Source organism: Lytechinus variegatus, chromosome 15 (genome assembly GCF_018143015.1).
Source record: "Lytechinus variegatus isolate NC3 chromosome 15, Lvar_3.0, whole genome shotgun sequence".
Classification (NCBI taxonomy): domain Eukaryota; kingdom Metazoa; phylum Echinodermata; class Echinoidea; order Temnopleuroida; family Toxopneustidae; genus Lytechinus; species Lytechinus variegatus.
Window position 1 is genome coordinate 2,265,187 of NC_054754.1, and position 18,999 is coordinate 2,284,185.

An 18,999-nucleotide genomic window follows, 5' to 3' on the forward strand; every position below is an offset into this window, starting at 1 on the left:
TCTTGCTCAAAATATTTTGTTTTTGTTAGGGAAAATTGTTTGAATGTGATATTCAGACAGGCAGCTCTGTAGAAATCTCACAAAATATCTATGATGCAAACAATAAAAAAAAATTAAGGGGTAATAATGAGTGGGGGGAGATATAAACACCTGGATTCCATTCAATGTCACTCCCCAAATATTTAAAGTACGAATCTAAAATCACTTTTATTTAGATTAATGAGGTCTGATAAAAAATTGTGTTTTATTTGGAATATCACAACGAAAAGACAATTATCATAGACATACAAGGATAAAAACAGTAGAATCAACAATGAAAACAAGTACATTTCGGGGCTTAATTAATGACAACATAATGCAATACACTATCTGTTAATCCAAAAATTGATTAAAATCAAACTAAAATTCAGATTTGTAGTTTGAGCAAGACGAAAACAATACAATATGACTTGGAAATGTTATGCACGTCCGACCCCATGTACCTTCACGAAATTTTCTGTCTCTGATTTCTAGTTCTTTTGACAGTCTGCAATGCTCTCAAACGATCATGACTTGGTCAGTTTATGAAGTAAAGTAAAACTTGAGAAAAATGGGGGCCGGACATACAAAAAGGTTGATTATTTTAATATGGAAGTGCCCTACTGTTATACTAAATTGGAGAACGATACATAGAAAGATATTTTGTAGAACAATACATATCCTGTATTAATATTTTAACTATCTAAGGGCCCCTTTCACAAAACTGCTCATAAGGTGATGTTGTCCCACTATCACGAATGTGCTTATACAACAGTTACCCTGTAGTTAGAAATTAAGCTCTTTTCCAATGTAGAGACATGTATCATTGGCCCGTATTCTGAAGTCAGGTTTAATTTAGACCATGGTCTAACTCTGTGCTAAAATTATGGGAAGCCAAAAGTGTCTAAATTTTTATTAAGTTGTATGTTTCTTATGTTAACCATGCTCTTTCCTGATTCATCGATGGTGAAGACAATCATCTATTTATACTTCCTAGACAACTATAAATGATTTGAGAGCCAAATGAGCTGAATTATAATATCTCTATACCGTTAGTGATTTATGCAACAATTGGCTATCCATGCTTAAACCACAACTTTAAACCTGAGTTAAAGTTAAACCAGACTTCAGAATATGGGCCATTGATTCCGATCTAGGTGGAGGACAACACCTGTTACTGGGTAAACACCAGGGCCTGTCTGACGAAGAGTTGTAATTGATCAAATCAACTGCTAACTATGGAAATCTAGTAATGTCATAATCTTTCATTCAGAAAATTTGCACAACGACCAAACATAAAGTGGAGCACGCTAGCAAAGACAATGATGCATGCTTATACTATAAATGCTAAACATTGTATTTAGATAACACCTTTAACAGACATATGCATTTCAGAAGTTGCTATTGCTTGTTTTCCATGGTTTTGTTTGATTAGATCAATCACAGCTCTTTGCAAGACAGGACCCTGAATGATGTTGATTTTCCCATGAAAGTTGAGTGTTTAAATTTAAAGGTAAATGCCAGTTTTGGTAACGATATCAAAATGAGTTCGTACAGAATCCAATGACATGACCACCAAAGTTTCTGTTTGTATAAATAAAACGCATGTGCCAAAGGATTTTGGAAGAAATTGTGTAATTGCTGAGAAATCAGCAAATAAGCACAGGATTCGGGTAGAGCGTCGGGCCCGACACTCTCAGCAATAATTATACATTGTCCCACGTGCCCTTATCTGTGTTGGGGATCTTCAGTCTGAACATTTTTCAGCGTAGATTTCAAGATTTCACAAAGACCAGTTTATGTAACTGTACCAGATCTAGATCCTCGATGGTATACTGACAATTCAGCCTGGTTTTACAGACTTTCTCATGATATCAGTGTTTACTGCAACTACTGGAATTTCTCTTTAACTTTGAAACTAATGAAAGGTCACTTGGGGATACTGTCACATGGAGCACCTTGTTGGTTATTTTTCACAGACCTATTTGCTCCGAGCCAATCAGATGTAATGATTTCAGTAGCTTATAACAGTTGTCAGTAATAAACACTATTTATTGTATTAAATGCTCCCCTGGCTTCAGTTCATGTCATTTCTCCCATATATCCACTAGCACTGAAAAAACTTTTCAGCTGTATTCCCCCGAGATATGGAACTCAATACTCAAATAAAAAAGAATAAACACAATCATTACCCAACCATGGGCATGGAACTTGCTGGGGGTACTGTGTTTGCAAGGATCATTGTTGTGTTTTGATATATCGGTGTGCCATCAGTAATATTAAAAATGTTTTGGCATGATATCTGTGTTCAGTGTGGCAAAATGAAAGCCAGTTTGCAGTAAAATGAAATTTCAAGATAAATAAATTTCTGTAAGCAACTTTGGCAAGTAGAAACTGTATATGGACTAATTCCCCCCCCCCCCTCTAAAAAGAGAAAAAAGAAAGATAGGGAACAAAGAAGAAACAGTAGCACAATTAATTATCAATTTTGGGGAATGGGATCCTGATTTGAAGGTCGGTTCCAGGGGACACTTTCATAAAGAGTATGGTAATTCTGCCATTGTGGCAACTACCCTGGTAACAGGGTTCACCAGCAAATTACAATCAAGGTTTCTATGGTACTGACAATGATTGGCAAAAGTCTCCATAGTTTATGAAATAGGCCCCAATTTCGCCAAAGTGAAGACCTCTTTTCCTTGGCAAATCAGTCAAGCAATTCACAATTCATCCAAAGACACCACTGTGCATTTGACAAAATAAACCATACATTGTGCACAAAGAGATAAGGAGAGGGGAAATAAATACAGAATGCACTTCAAGGTACATGTAATAACATTCTTTTTCCATTGCCGTGATTATCGGTACCATTTAACAATATCTAAAACACCATTTTCTCCATCATAATGTACTGGTTTTATAGGCTAAGTGCGCCCCAACATCAAGTTTGTTTTTACTACAAAGGAGAAAATAAAATCGGCCAAAGTTAGAATTTAACCAAAATCAATTGCAAACTCAGAAAGTCACAAGACTAAATGTTCCCAATTTTTCATTTCTTCAGATAGTAATATGGTCAATACTGGTATTGGTAGGCTAATGATATGACACTCATCATTCATTATGAACTCGATAAGATAAGAATTTCAAATAACACAATTTTTATACAATCATGTAGACGGGAGCAACATTTAAAATAGCTTTCCATTGCAAATGAAAACATGTTCTATACAATAAAAACATTCAATACCAAGTTGAATCATAGTGATTAAGTGTTATTGAGTGTGACATCATCCACATACCATTCAGCTTTGTTTTAAGGTTGACCAGGGTTATAGGTCATATGAAAAAAAAGGGAAAACTGCAATATATTTTTTTTAGTTCAACATCTGATTTTGACAAAAATGTTCACTGTTAAAGTCTTGCAGAATACTGGCCCTCTGTATTCAAAACCTGATGTTGGGGTGGACTCGGCCCTAAGAAATGAATGATGATTTAATAGAAGAATCAATGACCTGAAGGACACTCTCTGGTTGCCATCGACATTACATTGAGGGCGCTATTTAACTCCTGGTTGCGTCTGCCCAAAGAAGCCTCCAGACTGCTTCGCTGCTGCTCTTGAAGGCGCAAATCCCAGAAGCTTTTGAATATTCTACAAAAGATAATATTTGAAGGATAAAGAGAAGCTTTTGAATATTCTGCAAAAGAGAAAATTTGAAGGATAAACAGAAGCTTTTGAATATTCTGCAAAAGAGAAAATTTGAAGGATAAACAGAAGCTTTTGAATATTCTGCAAAAGAGAACATTTGAAGGATAAATAAAATGGTAGCATTCACCAGTAGAGGTAAATTTTGTTGAAATATTGTTTCAAAATTTCGTAAATAAATGTCACCCAAATATTTAGGGGTTTTAAAAGGAAGGAAAAGAGAACAATAATTGTCAGTGGCAAACAAACTTTTGTTAGGTATGATGGTACCCCCCCCCCTCCATTTCATACACAAAACCAGAAAATTTTGGTATACTGTACCCTACTATCATGGCATGGCCATAAAACAACCAATCCAAAATAAGCTTTGAGCCTACCTGACGGATTGACATGGTGCACAATATATAGAGGAAGATGAAGGATGAATCTGTGAAGTCATTCCCAAGAAGATTCCGATGTGAGATTCCATGTAACCATGAGATCGGGGTGAATGGAAGCTTGGCAACCACACGACCATCAAATCTGTAAAATAACAGTACCCATTGCCATAATTAGTATCAATTGTGTTTTCAGAAGATAATCATAATCTAAACATTAATATGGCTCCCACTCAAGACCAAACAGAAATGGCTTAAATTCAGAATACATAATTTTCAATCAGAGTATGAATGCCTTGTTTATTTTAAATTAATCAAATGTCAACAATAGCACTGAAGATTAATTCAGAAAAAAATAATTTAACACACTTATGCATAATAATAATATGTCTGCATACTGTAATTGTACTATTTTTTTTCATTGTGAATTAACAACTGAACACCTGCACAACAATTTGACCATGTTAGAATTTCTTACTATAAGGGTGGGTTGGAGGTATTTATAAAAGTAGGCCCAAATAAATGAATTACCATAAAACACATAGAAGGAAAGAAATGAAAATCTACTTGAAATGAAAATTAAAAATTTTCAGAAGAACAAAAAATGGGGAACTCCTTTTGACACGAACTGAAGTAATTAATGTAATTTCCAGAATACTGGTATGTCCTTTTGGTTGCACAAGGGCAGTTTCCCTTAGAGAAATGAGTTTAATTTACTATTATTCTTGATCACATTAATGAAAATTGGTGCCTGTATGAAGTGCAGTTGTAAACTTACATTGAGTTGAACATGCTCATGAGTGAGGTGAAGGTGAATGCAATGACAACCATAGATTTCATCTTCACCATGGAAAGATCCCGGCTATTCGTTTTCAACCTTTCTTCCTGTCGTTCTGGAATAAAACGGAAAGGACACTCAAAATTCTAACCTCTTCCTCCTCCTGCTCATCATCATATGTCATCAACCCCCCCCCCCTTCTTCCTACAAATAACCCCTTATACAATTAGCAATCACTCAAGTGATTTTCCTTTTGAAATCAATGACCACAGATCCACTGAGATAGCAATATCATGGTATCTTCATTCTTCAGTAATTCTTATACCGTATGCTGATAAAGAAATACTTTATAATGAAAACAGCTGAATAATAGAATTTCTTTTAAATGTTCAAATCATAATTATCCTTTCCACAGAATAATTTTGCTTTACAACTTTGAATAGCATTTTCGGTCATAAGAGAAAAGCTCTCAACTAAGTAATATACAGTCCTATGTAAAAATATGCTATACAAAAGACTTTATGCATAGCAGTCTTTCAAAAATGAGGAGCTAATTGCGATGCGTTACCAAGAAAATTATTCCCTGCTTTCAATAACATAATTCTCCATCAGCGGTCAGATTAAACTAGATATTCAATGAAATCCTTATCCCTTCTAAAAATCAGTAAATAGTCAATACATACCAAGCTTTTTCTTCTGATTTTTGTCCGATACATCACCAAAGGCTTCTTTCGTCCTTTCAACTGAACAATACACACAAAAATAAAAACAGAATTAGAAGATAGTGATTAGAAATCACCATACTACACATGTAGTTATCAAATCAATTTACTTTGAAATTAAAAAGTGAAGAAAAATTCAAAACTTTAAAAAAATTGATGTAATTTTCAGTCTATAAGTCACACCAGAAAAAAAATATTTGGCTCAAGTTTTATGAGAAATGTGTATTACACAAAACATGATAACTTCCTTGCTGCAAAAAGAACTTAGCACCTTTTCATTGATTTTTTGTGTTTTTTTTTGCATGGTATTTTGGAAAATATTTCACAAGATTATCATCATCATTATTATTATAATTTCATTCAGCATAATTAACATAGAAAAAAAAACAAATACAAGGAATAGATTTTAAGATTTGCGATCAGGTTTTTTTATCCTGAGAGCAACATGGACCTGGTTTTAAGGGGAGGCTCCAAGCTGAAAATTTTTGTAACTAAGTAAATAGAGTAAATTCAGAGCAAAATGCTGAAAATGTGATCGAAATCGGATAACAAATAACAAAGTTATTGAAATTTAAAGAATTGCATTATTTTGGTAAAACAGTTCTAGGCATGACTTCATGAATATTCATTAGGTGGGCTGATGATGTCATATTGCCAAGACCCCAAGTTGTTCTTTTGTATTTTAATATATGAAATCAGGTTTATTCAAAAATTTTCTGCCAAGAACTTAAACAATTGGATTGACAACTGATTATAAAGTGCATTAGTTATTTCTTGCTACAACAGATTTCATAATCATGGAGACACATCATTTACACATTTATGAAAAAATTAAATGTTAAAGATTTCATGTACATGTAATAGTGTAACATAAGAAAGAGGACTATGTGAAATCATCAACCCACCTAATGAATATTCATGAAGACATGCCTGGAACTGTTTCACCAGAAAAATGCAAATCTTTGAAATTCAATCATTTTGTTATCCGATTTCGATCAAATTTTCCATTTTGCTCTGTGAATTTCAATCTTTTTATTTAGTTATTAAAATTTTCAGCCTGGATAATCCCTTTAATCAACATGATGCATCTGGTGGGAGGGGCGCATGAATAACCTTTCTGTTCCCCACTCCAACATTATTGCAAGAATAACTCAATTGTAGCAGTACTTGAACTGAATGATGATCCTAAGCACTGTTTGAGGACATTGAAATTTGTGAGATATTTCCTATTTTTGAGCAAGCGCCATGAGCGCCCAGCTGAGGTGGATACCGGAGCTACATGTATACAAGAACCCATCATCATCATCATCAATAAAGGCTAGAGTTCCAGTTCCAGACTACATCACTATAATCTACATCCCTGGTTTTACTCACGTTTCTTGCTTTGTTTCTCTACCTCTGCTTTCAGTTTCTTGTAAGTCTCAGTTCTGTACACCAAAATGTAAGTAATTCCTAAAAAAGGCAAGTCACAAGTGCAAAAGTTAGAAAAGGGTTGAGGTCATAGAATCCAATTTTAGAACTCTCAATTTCTGAAGTTTCATATATCCCACTGAGGGGAAGTGAAAAAGAACTGTCCCTATATACACAGGGACACTCCCAATCTATTTACTTCAGGACATGATTTGTCTTGGTTTTATGACTTTGCACTGACACACCTACAAGTAACCTACCCTTGGCCCACTCATCCAATATACAGGTTAGGATTGTAACCTTGTGACTGTCCTCTGTTTGGACGCACTGTGTGGTGAAATAAGGTTGGAAATGTTTGGCTCGTTTCCTCTTGTTCTTGGCATTGGGGATAAATGCTTTTGACAATCAGACTCAGTTTCCACTACAGCTATTCATCATAAAACTTGGATCATAAGTATAATTGAAATTCTTTCAATTATTTGAAATAAATATATATGACATTATGAGTCTTGTTGTAGCTTGGCGAAGAACAAAAAAATAAACAAGATGGCGACATAAACATCACAGCAAGTTTTCCGTCTTTTCATTTTTTCTTGTTTAAAAATCAATATTGTACAAATACAGAAATGAAGTTGTATCCCACTTTCATACTTAATTTATTGCTAGGCCTAACATTAACGTTAGGCCTAGATCTTTTAAAAAAAGAACAGATGAAGAAGGAAACAAACAGTTCAAATTCAATCTCTGTCTCACTCTCACTCAGCCGGCTTTAGTTTTGGGGGGCAAAATTTCAGGGATTTATTTAGCGGTACACACTTGTTCACTGCTACCATCTGGCCTGTGGAGAATCTACAGGTAGGACTATGGTATGCCAATGCTGTATAGAGCACACACTTTAAAAAATCATTAAAATATCACTTTTGTGACCAAAATTACTAATTTCCCTACAGTTTGTATTTATTTATCATTAGTATTAATGTGGGAATAATTTTTGTATTCACCAGAGCGCTCAAAAACTTGAATTTTGGGCATATTTTTGTGTACGCCCTCTATTGGTGGAAAGTAATGTGGCAAGAAAATTTTCATTTTTTGATCTCTATTTTTAATTAAGAAAAAATGATATAAAGAATCAAATTTAAATAAGAGCCAAGCAGTGTGAATTAACAGGTCTAATGGAAACTGTCAGTGTAAAAAAATCAAGCATTTGCCCCAAAGAAAAAGAGAAAATAAGCCAAACATTGCCACCCTTATTTTGTCACACATGGAGATATAACTGAGAACAAGGTTATATTATATAACCTTGTTCATTGAATGAGTGGCGGTACACATGAATGGGACGCAATCCCTGGCTCTGTGGAGAGTAATCACACATTAGTAAATGATGTTTACTCTCTAGTCTAGGAGCCTACGAGCTAGTCACAACATCAACACAACACACACTGCACTGTAGTACAGTCTACACACACTCATTCAATGAACAAGGTTATAATATAACGTCTACACACATGAGCTCACAGTCGAAATAAAATACCACGCCAACATTAGAATGCACGGTTGGGACTACCAGTCACACTGTGGCGGAGCTCGAACTTTATACACGCTGCACAATTTAAATACACAATTTTTAACATGCATATTGACTTCTACGTACCTTCTGACAACAAGGCTGTGCAGACTGAAATAAAGATAATTAACAGAGTATCAGCAAACATGATTTCAATAATATGGAGATGAAAACTCCTGAATTTGAAGATAAAACTGTTCAAGAAAAAAGGAAATATCCGGACACCGTACACGTTGAAGTTAGCCAACAAAAATCTTGTTAGTTGCGCTTGCTTGCTGCATAATGCCAATATCATGTAAAGGACAAAAATTTCTTGATTCTTGCAAATTCATTGAAATTGATAAATTTCTGAATTAGATTAAATATGACTTTTTTATTAACATGAGTGCATTTGATATTAATTACACATCTTTTCAACGTGATCGCTGTACGTATAGTGGCCCCCATATGTGCACAGCCCCCGCCCCCCTGGCTGTATCATACACAATTAAGGTTGTTAAAATTCAAGTTCATTGCAAACCAGGAAAAATACATTCATTTAAATACAATTTCAGTGGCGTAACTACGGGGGCATGGGGGGCACGTGCCGCCCCCCCCCCCCATCGGCGGGCAAAAAAAAGAGGGGAAACGAAAAAAAAGAGGTGACAGGGAGAAAAACGTATTGGGAAAGGAGAAATAATTGTTCATTATAATGTTATGTTATAATTAGCTCTTATATTACATAAAAAAGTTTGATATCATAACTTTATGAAACATAATTTGCTCAGTGTCTATGTCTTGTTCCTGGTGCTCGCATTGTCTGTTTAACGAGATATATAATCCTAAAATCTCCCCCGTTTTCAAGTCTGTATACACCAAATATATTTCCTCGCACTTCGAATTATTATTGTTTTATGTAGTGACATGCTTTTTTTCAGGACTACTTAAAGTGATTGCCCCATGTTAAGGTCCTTATATCAAACATTTCCTGTCCGTTCTTACGTTCGCATTTGTTGAGATATGTATGCTTTTAATGAAATCCTAAAATCAGTCCTTAATTAATGTCCCTTTTTCAGATATATCAAAAATGTTCAGCTTGCGCTTCGCGTTCGCATCATTTAGCTAGAGAAATATGATGAGAGATGTATATTCCTAAATTATTCCTAAAATATATTCCTTAAAACGTCCGTTTGTGGTCAATATATATAAAAATTTCAGCTCGCGCTTCCCTCGCATTGTTTGTTTATAGCGAGAGAGATACATATCGTGATCACAAAAGTTTGCTTAATCATGTCCCTTTTTAAGTCTGAATATTATAAAACTTCAGATTGAGCTTCGAGCTCACTAAATAAGATAAGTGAGATACATATCCGTTTAGTGACACTGTCCTTAAAATTTCTATATTAAATCACTATTAGTGACCCAATTTTTTTGCTGGTGCCCCCCCCCCCCCTCTCCAATGCCGTGACCCACGGTATGCCATTGTACAATTTCAATAAGGTTAAATATTAGCAAGAATATGCTGTATGAACAATTAAAGAATTACGAACATCGAAATACATATAAGCCTTTATACATACATGTAGGCCCACTGGCCCAGTCAATAAACTTGTTAAAACCCCAAACCATCTGTAGGCCTCAGTGGTCCTATCCAGGCCCGGGATCCAGGCCTTTCATCCTTTTGGTGTAAATATATATTATGTTCTTCTTTTCGATCACCATTTTCATAATAATTTATTTGACCCAATATATTGGCAAATATCGGAGTATGCAAGTTTTTTTGCCATATTTTTTTCATGTCACAAATAACCCTCATTTAGGAGAGATTTTTTTTTTGCTTGTTAGAATATACAAAACAAACATACCCCCTTTTGGAAAGTCCCGATCGAGTCGTCCCTGATGATGACCAAGTACTTGTTTTACTGTACTTGTAAAACAAGTGCTTCCATGGAGCCATGGAAGCACAACCGTGCTATTTATCCAATCCGATGCACTGGCGTAAATCCCGAGGGGGGGATGGGGGATATATCCCCCCACTTTTTGAGGAGGGGGATAGCCTGTACAAACACCCCCAACGTTTTACGGAAGAAATGAAAAAAAATCACAACAGATAATTGTTTTGTTGGTAAAAAATTCTTCCTAAAATACCGCGTAACAAATAAAACAATACCATTGGATCATAAAATGCAAATAAAGAGCCAGTTCACCATTTGCAAACGAAATACTTTTGTCCTTATTATAACACTGAAAAGAAACCCCCGTTTCTTCCAATTCATCAATGTTGGGGTTTTGGGGGGAGGGATTAAGATGGAATGTCAAAACATTTTGAATGTAATCTCTAATAAAACCATTAAACCATCATGGGGTAAAAAAGATAACAATATCGGAGGGGTATTTGCCATATTATGGACATACAGTGGCGTAACTACGGGGGAGGGGGCATGGGGGCACATACCCCCCCCATCGGCTGAGCATCCCCCTGTTACACCCACAAATGTAATAATCGCCCACAAATGTAATAACGCCCACAAATGTAATAACACTTTACCCACAAATGTAATAACGCCCACAAATGTAATAACACTTTACCCACAAATGTAATAATTTTTGATCGCCCACAAATGTAATAACACTTTACCCACAAATGTAATAACGCCCACAAATGTAATAACACTTTACCCACAAATGTAATAATGCACTTTACCCACAAATGTAATAAATTTGAAGTGATTTTTGGCGAATTCGTTCTAAACTAATATCCTATAGTAATGCGTTCAAAGAGCACAAAAGTTCAAAGTCTTTTTTCCAGACCCGGTTAATGAAATATTACGGTACAAGTCCAAGTCTTTTCCAGACTCGGTTTTTCAAAATCATAATATACGTCCAAAGTATTTTTACCAGACCCGGTTGTTTCAAAATTGTTGTTGTTGTTGTTTTAGCTTATACGGCGCGTGTCATTCAGTAGTGAATATTTGCGCCCATTAAAATTATAATAAACGTCCAAAGTCTTTTTTCCAGACCCGGTTAATTAAAAAATAATGCAAGTCCAAAGTCTTTTTTTCAGACCCGGTCGTTTCAAAGAGCACAAAAGTTCAAAGAGCACAAAAGTTCAAAGTCTTTTTTCCAGACCCGGTTAATGAAATATTACGGTACAGGTCCAAGTCTTTTTCCAGACTCGGTTTTTCAAAATCATAATATACGTCCAAAGTATTTTTACCAGACCCGGTTGTTTCAAAATTGTTGTTGTTGTTGTTTTAGCTTATACGGCGCGTGTCATTCAGTAGTGAATATTTGCGCCCATTAAAATTATAATAAACGTCCAAAGTCTTTTTTCCAGACCCGGTTAATTAAAAAATAATGCAAGTCCAAAGTCTTTTTTTCAGACCCGGTCGTTTCAAAAGTTATAATATACGTCGGTGAGGGGTAAAGACAACACTCTAAGCCCAAGCATTTTAAGTGGGTTTAATTTTGAAGATTGGTCTCAGCTGTCATTTTTTTTTTATATTTCTTTATCTTTTAAATAACCGGGTCCGGACGAAAGACTAAGCATAATACTCGTGTTATTCCACAAGAATAAGAATATGAGTCTTTTGTTTTTAGGATTGTTTAAATGATTTTTAAATCACCGGGTCTGGAATAAAGAATACGCTCTAAACATGTGCTTTTCTACATGCATGGTCTTAATTTGGAGGATTGTTGGTTCTTAGATTCGTTGTTGGGGGTTGAGTTTTATTGATTTTTTTATTCCTGAAATAATTGTGTCTGGAGGAAAGTCGATCTTCGACAATCGGTCTTCATGTTGTTCCACAGTAATTAGATTATTGGGTATTCGTTTTAGAATATTTGTAAAAATTATTTTATTTTTCAAATACTAACCAAGTCTGGAGAAAGGATGTATGCTTTACCCACGCGTTAGTAGGGGTAGTAGTATTATCTAAAAAAGACATATTTTTACTGGGTGAAACTTTGGAAATTTGGTCTTAGATTTGAAGTTTTTCAGTTACTTTTTTTTGATAGCCGGGTCTGGAGGAAAGAGTACGTTTTAAAACTCGTGTTATTCCACGAGAATAAGAATATAAGGTCTTATGTTAGAAAAAAATTTTTCGTAACTGTTTTAGGTCTGGAATAAAGACAACACTCTAAACCTCTTTTAAAACGGGTTCTTAGGTTGAAGGTTTGTTTGGTCTTAGACTTTGATTTTTTTAATTCTTACTATTAGCGGGGTTTTTTTAAAAGAAAAAATGGTCAGGCTGAAAGACTACGCTATATCCAGCATTAATAAGATTATAGGGTCTTTATACTGTTTTTAAACTGTTATTCATAATGTTTAAATAACAGGTAACCGGGTCTGGAGTAAAGACTACGCTTGATTCTCAATTTACTCTGAGTACATATATTCACAATATACACCGTATAAGTTGAAACAACAACAAAGACATTAATTCCACCAGTTTTAATAAACTGGGTCTGGAGAAAAGACTAAGCTCGATTCCCATATTTTCCACAGGAATATCATTATTGTATCTTAGTTTGGACTTATATTATAAATTTTGAAATAACTGGGTCTCGAAAAAGACTTTGGACTTATTAAAATTCTTGAAACAACCGGGTCTGGAAAAAAAAGACTGGACTTTTATTATATTTTTTAAAAGACTTTTCAAAGACTTTTGATTTATATTATAATTTTTGAAACAACCGGGTCTGGAAAAAAGACTTTGGACTTGTACTTTGATGTTTTATTAACCCGGTCTGAAAAAAAGACTTTGCACTTTTGTGCTATATGAACGCATTACTATAGGATTTTAGTTTAGAACGGATTCGCCAAAAATCCCTTCAAATTTATTACATTTGTGGGTAAAGTCATTATTACATTTGTGGGCGATCAAAAATTATTACATTTGTGGGTAAAGTGTTATTACATTTGTGGGCGTTATTACATTTGTGGGTAAAGTGTTATTACATTTGTGGGCGTTATTACATTTGTGGGTAAAGTGTTATTACATTTGTGGGCGTTATTACATTTGTGGGTGCAACATCCCCCCCCCCTCCAAAAAAAGGGGGGAAATGAGAAATGAGGGAGAAAGGAAGAGAAACGTAGTGGGAAAGAAGAAAATATAATTCATTATAATGTTATATTATAATTATTTATGTTACATTACATAAGAAACATCTTTATCATAACTTTATGAAACATAATTTGCCCAGGGCCTACGTCTTCATTGTTCCTGGTGCTCTCATTGTCTGTTTAACAAGATATATAATCCTGTTGTACTAAAACATCACGTTTTCAAGTCAATATAAACCAAATATATTTTCTAGCACTTGAGTTATCATATATTGACATATGCTTCTTTTACATGACTCAAAAAGTGATTGCCCCATGTTAAGGTCTCTGTATATAGACATTTCCTGTCCGTGATTACGTTCGCATTAGTGGATTGGTGAGATATGTCTGCTCTTCGTGAATTCTTACAATCAGTCCTTAAAATGTTCCTTCTTCTGATCTGAATATGAAAAATTTTCAGCTCGCGCTTCGCGCTCGCATCATTTGGTTAATGAAATACCGATATGATCTTAGTTAATTCCTACAAAGAAACCTTAGAATGCCCCACTTCAGGTCTGAATTATCTAAATTTTCAGCTCGCGCTTCGCGCTCGCAATATTTGATTGGTGAGATGCGTATGATAATCATGATCGCAATTACTACAAAGAGTGTGTGTTCAGATGTAATTCTAATAAAATCAGCAAGCGCTTGGCACTCGCATTAGATGACTATGGTGAGATATGCATACTCTTAATGGATTCCTAAAATATATTCCTTAAAATCTCGCTGTTTGTGCATGGTCAAAATATACGAAAATTTCAGCTCGCGCTTCGGGCTCACATTGTTTAGCAAGACAGGTACCTATCATGATTATATAAATTTGATTATAATGTCCCTTTTTAGGTGTGAATTGTGAATATAAAAAAAAATCAGCTCGTGCTTCGCGCGTTCACTCAGTGATTAAAAAATTTTGCTGGTGCCCCCACAATGCCGTGACCCGCGGAACGCCAGTGTGGACATATCAATGACAATTCCTTGCATATCTAAAAACATGACTGCAAAAAAATGCCAAAATATTTCAGTCATCCCCCCACCCATCAACACGGATTTACGCCAGTGTCCAATCGACAAGACTAGAGACCCTTTCCGAACCTTTGTCGACCATTATTTATCAACGGACAACTCATGAAGATGAATTTGAACCGGGGGGGGGGGGGGGCAGTCAAACTATAGCTGTACACATGCGTGACCAAATGATTTTAACATCACCCCTATAAACGATGTTACTCTGTGTGCAAATCGCGGGCTGTATAATTTAGGCCTCCAGGCATTTTGGCCCCTATACACCACTGCAGAAGATGACAAGTTTTGTCTACCATTGCTAACGATTAATAGTATATTCATGGCTCATGGGTACCAGTATCACATGCCCCCAGTGCAGTTATAGGGTTAAAAAATTCGGGAAGAACCCCTTGCCCTTTTCAAAAATGAGGAGGAAAAAGCCCGGGGGAAAAGCTTGGAGAAAAACATACCCTAAACCCGTTTTCCTAGTCTTACAAGAAAAAAGATTGGGGAAAAATACCCTAAAAAAAGATTAATAAACGCAATTTTGTTCCCCAAATGACGAAGATTGAAGCAACGCATTTCCAGGATGAGCCTGCTATGTGTACACAGCACCTCCAGGCAGCACCCTCCCCCCAAAAAAAAATCTTCGGGGTGATGCGTGTATTAGGCACATTCTCCAAAGGCAGCACCCCCCAATAATTTTGCCAAACGAGCTTCAGTCGATAGATATTTAATAGTGAAATCTGTTATTACTTATCCTTCTTTTTACTTTTTAAATTTATCGGGACCAATTTGACTTCCATTTTGCGGTACATGAAATTAAAGTTTACATCAGTACCCTCACTTAAAAAAAAATCATTCCCACATGTGTCCTGAACAGATCGAGGGAGGGGGGGGGGGTTCGGGGTGCCCGCCCCTGCCCTGGATCCGCCTACCGTACCTACAGCTAGCTAGCCGGCTAGTCTGCTGGGCAAACACTTCACTCGAAATAAGGGTCTGAATGTGCAGCCTAATCATGCCTTGTGTACTGAAGGCTCTCTCGCTCAGGGTCTGCTTCATCTTTGGAAGTTGGGCACAAATTTTGCTATGTCAATCATTGTGAGTTTGTTACCATGACCATGGACCTACTGCTGTGTAGTAGGTCCATGGTAGGATCAAAAGTGGTGAACATCTGAATGTCATCGGCATAAACATGTACTGAATTGAGTGCCGACTCAAATTCCCTTATTTTGGGGCAAAACAATTATATGCACAACTCAGTGAACTGCAAATGAGACAGTCGATGATGTCCCCCACTTACTATTCCTTTTGTTTCAATATTTCATTTTTTACAGATAATTTATGACAATAATGACCAACTTGCTTGAGCCATATAGTATATATTAAACAATGCTAATTCCACATGTTCAGGGAGGAATAATAGTTGTTTCACTTGACATTTAGGAGAAAATTAGAATATTTCATATAATAAAATACAAAAGAAATAGTGAGTGGATGATGTCATCAGTTCCCTCATTTCCATACTGACCGGGATATGCATATAGATGTTTTGTGAAATCAAGAGAAGTTTTAAAACGTCGTAACTTTCTTACTTTACATCCGATTTAGATGAAATTTTCAGTGTTATGCTTGTTGGATTTTTCTCTTTTTATTCACATCAAAGTTGTGTTGGGGTGGATTTGTCCTTTAAGATGTAGACTTTGAACTTGTGAGCTCTCGACCCTAGAAAAGGGTAGAACACCTTCCGCAACACACTACCCTGTTATTTGCCCATAATGACATTGATACAGAGCAAAGTACGAAGTCGACATTTCATTGGAGATGTTTCATGATGAAAATTACAATAATTCCAGTGTACACATGACATCATTTTATTATTCCAATGAGATGGGAAAAGGGGGTTATTCTTCATTGACAGCCGATGTTCGTGCCTGAAATGAAAAAGGTTTCAAAATTGACAATAAGAGTCTACATACTTTTTATTCCTGTCGTGAAAATAAATACATGAGGCGTTATGACGATATGAGATCATTTTTACCAGCATGCCCCCCCCCCTCTTCAATATACAAAGGACTATTCGCATTTTGTACCCCCATGAAACCGCCTCTGAATTCAACTCTTTTAACCTAATGTGTACTTCTCTAATAGGAGGTGATATGCCTAAAACAGCGACAGTCAAGTTATAAGCACCAGGTGGATTTGAACCAGCTAGCCATCATCGTTCGTTTTCAAGGTGAGTATTCATAATTACGAAGTTTTCAAGAATCCTTTGATACAGGGTGTGCTATTCGAGAGGTTGGATGCTCGTATATATCCTAGTATGAATAAGGACTGAAAGGGATGATCCAGGCTGAAAATATTTATATCTTAATACATAGAGCAGAATTCACTGAGCAAAATGGCGAAAATTTCATCAAAATCGGATTAACAGTCGTGAAAACAGTCGTCATGAATATTCATTAGGTGGGCTGATGATGCCACATCTCCACTTTCCGTTTTCTTACAATTTTTTTCATTATTTCATACTTGGGTGAATAATATGTCTCCCTTATAAAGAAATAAGTTCTCAGAAGAAAAAAACAGTTCCACTGGACCAGTTAGACCAGTATAATTTTAACTGGTAACTCTGGAAATTGGAACGTCGGCTTACTGGTCTAACTGGTCCAGTTAAAATTTTAATGGTCCAGTTAAAAATTCAACTGGTCTTGAATTACTGGAATTTTATACTGGTCTTGTTTCTGCTGGTTGTTACTGGTCTTCATACTGGTATCCAATTTCAGCTGGTCTTTACTGGTATTTTCTACTGGTCTGACTGATAATTATTTTATTAATAATAATAATTTCAATCAATAACAATAATAACAGTAATAAGAATGATAACAACAATGATCATAATAATTATGGTAATAATAAGAAGAATGATGATAACAATGATAAATGATAACGGTAATAACTTTCTCTGAATTGCAAGATTCGTTTTCCATAAATCGTCATATGATCTCACTTGAAATAAAGTCATTATTTATTGGACCAATACAACACCAATTTGATGAAAAACAATTTAACTGGTATTGCTACTTTGCTTAACTGGAATGCAATTGTTTGAACTGGTCTCCAGTTGATTTTTCCTGGCCCAATTAAAAATCAACTGGTCCAGTAAACATATACTGGAAACTAGTAAAAATCTTCTGGAAACCTTTTATTGGACCAGTAGCATCAGTTTGATGAAAAACAATTTAACTGGTATTACTAACTGCTTCAACTGGAATGCAGTTGTTGGAACTGGTCTCCATTTGATTTTTACTGGTCCAGTTAAAAATCAACTGACCCAATAAAAATATACTGGAAACCAGTAAAAATCTACTGGAAACCAGTAAAAAGACTGGTCTTACTAGTTTTTCTTTCTGGGCTGCAGCAATAAATATCTAATGCACTAAATCAGTTGTCGATCCAATGATTTTAGTTCTTGGAGGCAAAAAATAGAATAAACCTAATTTCATATAATAAAATAGGAAAGAACAAGTGGAGATGTGACATCATCAGACCACCCAATGAATATTCATGATGACTGTTTTCACAAAATATTGCTAAACTTTAGAATTCATTTTGACGAAACTTTAGGCATTTTGCTCAGTGATTTCTACTCTATTTATTAAGCTATACATACTTTCAGCCTGGACCATCCATTTAAAAAACCTTAGGTAGTTGCTTTGCATATTGCTTTGACCTTTCCGTGCTATGGTCATACTTTCTCAAAATACTTTATTTTCATGATAGGGTGAATATACTATTCCAATGCAAGCAGCATGGACGAAGGCTGCTAAAAGGTATATAGCCCCCCCCCCCCGAATTTTTGGTAATGATCTTGACACCCATTTGGATTGGAACCCGTTGCATAAAGTTACTAATATTGTAACTCTGTCATTGTCATCCAATTGTAACTGCCTTGGCAACGATACTCAACAGCTAATCAAAATCAAGAATTTTCATGCGAGTTACCATTGCATGGCAAAGTTATCATACATACATACATACATTTAATATTTATATAGCGCTTTTCCATGTAAACATGCTCAAAGCGCTTGACAGTATCATATTATAATTATGTTGAATATTCTGCTCTCCAAGTGCTAACAATATTAATCAAATGGATATTACAAAGAAAATAAATAGGTCTTTAGTTTGTTTTTGAATAATTGCAGTGAAGGACATGAGCGGATGTTGATAGGGAGATTATTCCAATACTGGGACCTGTTAAACCTATGCATTGTTGACCTTTCTTGGAGTTCATTCTTGGGACTTGTAAAAGAAAAGGGTCTGTTCTAGAACGTAATGAATATTG

The 18,999-nt window shown here is 35.4% G+C and overlaps 1 protein-coding gene across 1 annotated transcript; it reads right to left on the reverse strand.

The window, feature by feature from the left end:
- Positions 1 to 225: 225 nt before the first annotated feature.
- LOC121428450 (calcium load-activated calcium channel-like) lies at positions 226 to 8,814 on the reverse strand. The gene is made up of 6 exons (XM_041625061.1): positions 8,657 to 8,814; positions 6,970 to 7,047; positions 5,557 to 5,616; positions 4,874 to 4,988; positions 4,096 to 4,240; positions 226 to 3,664 (listed from the first exon to the last, which is right to left on the reverse strand). The coding sequence occupies exons 1-6, from the start codon at positions 8,715 to 8,717 to the stop codon at positions 3,572 to 3,574; spliced, it is 552 nt and encodes a 183-aa protein (XP_041480995.1). The 5' UTR covers positions 8,718 to 8,814; the 3' UTR covers positions 226 to 3,571.
- Positions 8,815 to 18,999: the final 10,185 nt, after the last annotated feature.